The sequence below is a fragment of the Balaenoptera musculus genome, chromosome 1, assembly GCF_009873245.2.
Source record: "Balaenoptera musculus isolate JJ_BM4_2016_0621 chromosome 1, mBalMus1.pri.v3, whole genome shotgun sequence".
In the NCBI taxonomy this organism is placed as follows: domain Eukaryota; kingdom Metazoa; phylum Chordata; class Mammalia; order Artiodactyla; family Balaenopteridae; genus Balaenoptera; species Balaenoptera musculus.
The window spans coordinates 184,389,228-184,395,512 of NC_045785.1; the positions used below are offsets into that span (position 1 = coordinate 184,389,228).

At 62.5% G+C, this 6,285-nt stretch overlaps 1 protein-coding gene across 1 annotated transcript in view; it reads left to right on the forward strand.

The window, feature by feature from the left end:
• Positions 1-5,189, forward strand: part of LGR6 (leucine rich repeat containing G protein-coupled receptor 6) — a 98,929-nt gene extending 93,740 nt beyond the window's left edge. The window contains exon 18 of the mRNA XM_036833445.1: positions 1,747-5,189. Within this exon, the coding sequence (XP_036689340.1) occupies positions 1,747-3,002 (1,256 nt within the window). The 3' untranslated portion in view covers positions 3,003-5,189. The remainder of the gene's footprint in view (positions 1-1,746) is intronic.
• Positions 5,190-6,285: the final 1,096 nt, after the last annotated feature.

Below are 6,285 nucleotides of genomic sequence, written 5' to 3' on the forward strand. Positions count from 1 at the left end.
GGAAGCCTCCTTCAGTCTCCCCTGAATCCATCTTGCTGTCAAGAAACAAAGAGAATTCCCCTGTGGTCCAGCCCAGCCTCTGTGTTTAGCGTGAAGCCCCAGGCCGCCCCGGAGGCAGCAGCGGCCACGGGAGCCGGGCCGGGAACCGTCGGACGAGTGGAAGGCAGTGGACAGCGTCCCTCTCGCCAGCTCCCCAGCCCCGCCCAGGCCCCGCAGCACACGCGCCCCGCGCTTCGCGGCTGTAGCGCGCCCTCTAGTGCCCGCAGCGGCAAGCGCACCAGCGCACCTGGAGGGGCAGGTGCGTGTTCACGCGGCCTCTGAAAACCGGTGATCAGCAGCGATGACGTGAAAGGGGAAGCTCCAAAAGACAAAATCCAACTTGCACTCACTTTTACAATAGCTCATACAAATTGCCAGATAAATTCTGGTGCGCCCATATTCACTGCACAGACATCTAAAACATGTTTTTCAGTAATATAACAATATGGGGAAGTGTGCATGATAAAACTTTAACTTAAAAAAGAGAATAAGAAACTATGGGACGTCCCTGGTGGTGCAGTGGTTAAGAATCCACCTGCCAATGCAGGAGACAAAGGTTCAGTCCCTCGTCCGGGAAGATCCCACATGCCGCGGAGCAACTAAGCCCGTGCGCCACAACTACTGAGCCTGCGCTCTAGAGCCCACGTGCCACAACTACTGAGCCCACGTGCCACAACTACCGAAACCCGCGCACCTAGAGCCCGTGCTCCGCAACAAGAGAAGCCACCGCAATGAGAAGCTCGCGCACCACAACGAAGACCCAACGCAGCCAAATAAATAAATTTTAAAAGAGAGAATGAGAAACTATATACAGTAAAGTCCCAATGTAGTTAAAAAAATCTATATGTATATATGTATTTCTTAAAACTAATAGAAAACATAGCAAAATGATGCATTTCTCTGAGGAGCGGGACCACAAGCAGTTTTAATCTTTCCATGTTACGTTTTCCAGTTTTTCTACAATTGACATCTGTTATTTGGTAATCAGAAAAAAAAATGTTTAAAAAATAGCTGTCACAAATCCTCTCAAATCCCCAAGCCACTTAGCAGCACATTGAAGAACAGGAGTCCAAGGTCAAGATGGATGAAGAAACAAAGGTGTCCAAAGTTACGAGGTGGTTTGAGGACAGGGCCTGGACAGAGAGATGGACAACGCCAGGCTCTCCCGCATCCAGTGCAGAACCAGACGGGAAAACCCCAGGGGCCGCCTGCCCTCTGATGTTCTCAGTAGGCTTTGCCCCCAACACTGACCCGGTCGTGAGCATTAAATGTGGCCGAGGAACCAGGGAGAGCCCACCTGGCCAGGCTCCTCGTGGCGGGGCCCTGGGTGCCGCTCTGCGGGTTGGCCCCAGCCTGTCCCTAGGGCTGCTGCCCTGGCCGCTCCTCCAGGCTAGCCTGCCCCTTCCTTGCTTCTGGACGCTGCTCCGTGGGGAGGGCTGCTCTGCCTGATGTTTCCCCAAGGCTGGTCCGTGCTGCCTTAGTCTGCACCGTGTGTGCGTTTCTCACATGTCTGTGCCTCTGTGTCCTGGGCTGGTGTCCACCCCCTGCAGCTCGTGGAAGAAGCCCTCCTTCTGTGTCCCCTCTGCTCCTCCCCCAGACCCACCAGGAGTCCTGAGACTCCCGGTGGCCGGCAGGGCTGCCCTGCAGGTGGATGAGGCTGTGTCAGCCCCGGGGCCCCAGGCTAGAGTCCGGTCCTCTCTCCCACAGGCCCCTTCAAGCCCTGCGAGCACCTCTTCGAGAGCTGGGGCGTCCGCCTGGCTGTGTGGGCCGTTGTGCTGCTCTCCGTGCTCTGCAACGGGCTGGTGCTGCTGAGCCTGTCCGCAGCCGGGCCCGGCCCCCTGCCCCCGGTCAAGTTCGTGGTGGGGGCCATCGCAGGGGCCAACACCCTGACTGGCCTCTCCTGTGGCCTCCTCGCCTCGGTGGACGCGCTGACCTTCGGCCGGTTCGCGGAGTACGGCGCCCGCTGGGAGTCGGGCCCGGGCTGCCGGGCCACGGGCTTCCTGGCCGTGCTGGGCTCCGAGGCCTCGGTGCTGCTGCTGACCCTGGCCGCCGTGCACTGCAGCGTGGCCGTGGCCTGCGTGCGGGCCCGAGGGAAGGCGCCGGCCCCGGGCAGCTTGCGCGCGGGGGCCCTGGGCTGCCTGGTGCTGGCGGGGCTGGCGGCCGCCCTGCCGCTGGCCTCCGTGGGTGAGTACGGGGCCTCCCCGCTCTGCCTGCCGTACGCCCCGCCCGACAGCCGGCCGGCCGCCCTGGGCTTCGCCGCGGCGCTGGTGATGCCGAACGCCATCTGCTTCCTGGCGGCGGCCGCAGTCTACGTCAGGCTCTCCTGCGACCTGCCCAGGGCCGAGCTGGAGGCCGTGTGGGACTGCGCCGCCGTGCGCCACGTGGCCTGTCTCACCTTCGCCGACGGGCTCCTCTACTGCCCCGTGGCCTTCCTGAGCCTGGCGTCCGCGCTGGGCCTCTTCCCCGTCACCCCCGAGGCCGTCAAGTCCGTGCTTCTCCTGGTGCTGCCCCTGCCCGCCTGCCTCAACCCCCTGCTCTACCTGCTCTTCAGCCCCCACTCCCGGGAGGACCTGCGGCGGCTCCGGCCCTGCCCGGGGGTCCCGGGGCCCCTCGCCCTGGCGGCCGCCGGCCAGCTGGAGCCGAGCTCCTGTGACTCCACCCAGGCCCTGGTGGCCTTCTCGGACGTGGAGCTCATCCTGGAGGCCTCCGAGGCGGGCCGGCCCCCCGGGCTGGAGACCTACGGCTTCACCTCCGTGACCCTCGCCCCCTGCCAGCAGCCCGGGGGCTCCCGGCCGGAGGGCAGCCACTTTGCGGAGCCAGAGGGAACCCGCTTTGGGAACCGGCCGCCCGCCGTGGACGGCGGACAGCCGCGGGGGGCTGAGGGGGCCGTGCCAGCGGGGGGAGTCCGGGCGGGGGCCGGGGGCTTCCAGGCGTCTGGCTCTGCCTCGGCCTCGCACTTGTAAATGTCCTCTCCGTTCCCCTACGCCCCTCCCCTCCCGCCCCCTCGGTGAAGGAGGCTGCTTGTAAAATAAACCCCGGCAGATGGCCCTGCTCTCCCAGGCCACCGCTGTGTGTCCTCAGCCTGGTTTCCCCTCGGCCCTGCCCTGGCCTCTTCCCTGTCGCGTCTGAGGCTGAGGACCAGAGGTCTGGACGTTTGTCCGCTTAAGGGAAATGAGAGGAGCAGGGGACAGTGACGGGGGTGGGGGCCCGAGCGGCCCAGGATCAGGTGCGATGGGCAGGGGACCTCACAGAGGCCAAGAAGGGGCCGCCAGGGCATCTCCCCTTGCTCCGGGACTGGATGCACATGTGCTCTGTGCCCCACTGGTCCTGAACATGCCGCTCAAAAGACTCCTGTGAAAATAAGTTCCTGAAAATAGGACATTGTACCCCTTTCTTAGAGATTCAGGGTGCACGTCAGTGTGGTAAAGAGACAGGAGAATCCCACGGCAGTGCGATCTGTTGAACTTGCTTTAAGCCAGTTCCCCAAACTATTGAACAATAGGTTTTGGTCTGCCGGTTGGGTTTTCGTGGAATATCTACTAGCGTCTCACAGACCAGCCCTCGTCTCTCCCAGGGGCCCCCTTCTGCACCACCTGGTGACATCACAAGAGGCCACCAGTCCTGAAAGCCCGGTCCTGGGAGCTGGAGCCTGTCAACCGGATGTGACCTTCTTGTCCCTCTTGTCCTGCCCTGAAAAGAGTGGGGAGTGAGCTGCTGCCCTGTGCTCCAGCCTCAGACCCCAGCACAGGGGCAGGTGGAAGGGCTCCCAGCCACCAGAGAAGCTTCCGCCCTCGTGCGACGGAGGGTTCCTGGCTCCCGGCTGCCTTCCTGTGGTTCCTGTGGTTCTCCGTCTGCCACCTTCTGCCCCAAGCCTGGCCCTTCCTCTGTGCCCCAGGCCCTGCCCTCTAGGGGGCACAGGGAGCCCCTGGCCAGCGCCTGGGGGGATATTTGTGTTGCGTGTTGGGTTGCAGGAAGCGTCACCCAGGCCTGGGACTCCTGGGCGCCCCAGATTGGCTGGGACCTTCTGCCTTTCCCGTCGTGGCCTCACTCCCTTACTTTTTACCAGGGCACACCCTCCCTGCCCCCAAATACAGGATGAGGCGTGAGAGCCGGGGCTCGGAAGAGGGTGAGATCTGTCCAGGGCACCCCGACATCTGCCACGTCGGGATGGGAGTCGGAATCCGGGACCCAGCAGGACCCAGCGCTCCCCGAGCGCTGTCATGGTCCTGAGCCAGCCCCCTAGGGCCTTGCTCCTAGGATGGCCTGGGAAGGTCCTTCTGTTGATAGTTTCATGGCCTGCGGCACAGTGTCTCTTTGTTTCCCTGACCTCCCCTCGAAGTGGAAATTCTCACAGGAGTCGCCAAAGCCACCAGTGGGGTGGAGGGATGAGGTGGGGACCACGGTGGAACCGGCACATTTTCAATCTCACTCTAAGTCAAGCTGAGTCGCCTGGCCTCTCCCAGGCTCTGAAACCAGACGTGCTGCCCTGGTGCCACAGAAGAGCCCCAGGGCCCAGGCACGGGGCCAGCCCCGGCAGGCGCTCGCCAGTGGTGGTGGATTCATTTGTCAGCCGGTGATGTGAGAACCCCGGTCTCTCCACCTCCCGGAGTTGATCAGGAGCCTCTCGTGGAAGCAGGTCGCTCTACTTTGGTGCTGAGAAGTAGTGACTCTTATGTCAGAAAGGAGTTCTCTGAGACGCCCCAGGGACGGACAGCAAAGGGGGTGTGATTTTGGGAGCCTCGACTTCTGGGAGGTCGTCCAGGCCCCTCCCTGTGTGACCACCATCCCCCCGGAGTCGGAGCTGTTGCTGGGTGGGCCGGGGGGAGGACGGCCCTGCGTTGGAGCCCAGGAGTCGTGGGACCCGTACCTGCATTGGCCTCTCCCACGAGGAGGGGCTGGGGCTTCAGGGCTGCAAGCTCGAGGGCAGCCCCACCGCTGTCTGTGTTCTATTCCCAACCAGCTGGTCATTGGCCAGGGCTCCACCTTTTGGTTGGAGGAGAGGTGTTTGCCAGGAACTGTTTTTATTATTCAAAAGCCTCGTAGATGTTGTACATTCACCCAACACGAGAGGTGAAGTGAAGTTTCTTCGTGTTCGCCTGGCTTTCCTGCAAGTCGGTGTGTCAATCCTTGGTTCTCTCCGCTGTGATCAGTAGAAGATTATGAAGATAGGTATATCATCGATTAAACTCAGCATCAAAAGCCAAATAATTCAATGCATGTAGATGCCTTTGTTTTGGATTGATGACATATTCCAAGATGGTGCCCACGGGGAAGAGTCCGTCCCAGGGGCCGTGGTGGTGCAGATGCTGGTTCCCGCCGCCCTGGCCTCTGACAGTCCTGCCGTGGAACACTCACAGTGCCCACCCGTCTCCCCGGACCTCCTGCAGCAGAGGATTCTGAGCAGCTCTGTCCACACCGTGAGGAAACCCCTGCTCAGGGCTGGGTGCGAGGCCGCGGTTACGGAGCCTCAGGCTGGGCCTTCCCTTTGCCGTGCCCCCTCCACCTCAAGCTTCGAACCTCCTTCCCAGCTTTCCCCGTCCAGGGATGGGGAGTGGGGAGGACTGACGACGGTTCCCCGCAGGCCCGAGTAGGTGAGGACGGCGCGTGGCCATGGAACCCCTGACCCATTCTGGCCTCTGTGCTGGTGCACCCCGCCCACCCCGGGTGGGCCCCGGGCTCGCCGAGCTGTGAATATCGATCGGATCCTTCTGATAAAGAAGCACCAGTGAAGCCCCCGGGTCCCCCGGCCCCTCTCCTCTTCTCTCTGGTGGGTCTGTGGGCACGGGGCGGGGGCTGCTCTGAGAGAGGAGGGTGCCCTGTCCCCTGGGCTCTGGGGCGTCGGGGCACAGCTGAGGGGCGATCGGGGTCACCCCGCCCACCCAGATTTAAGCGCCTTTGTGCGCCTGGCACTGGGTTAGAGAGAACGCCCGAGCCATGGGGTTTCTATCCTCAGACTCTGAGCACCCTCGACCCTTCCTGACACTGCGAACCCCAAATACTCCGCTTGCTTTCCTGTCCTTGGCTGACCGTCTCGGCCTACTTTCTGCCCTGGGAATCTTCTCCCCGACCCTCTCTTCAGGCTGGGATGGTGTCCCCAAGGCCATCCGGTGGGCCCCTTCTCAGGGTGGGGGAAACGGATCGGGTTCCAGGAAAAGCTGCGACCCCTGGATGAGCCGCCCCGGCCGTCGCCCGACTCCCTCCTGGGAGAACAGCGGTGCACGCCGGGGACCCAGCCCCACTCTCCTT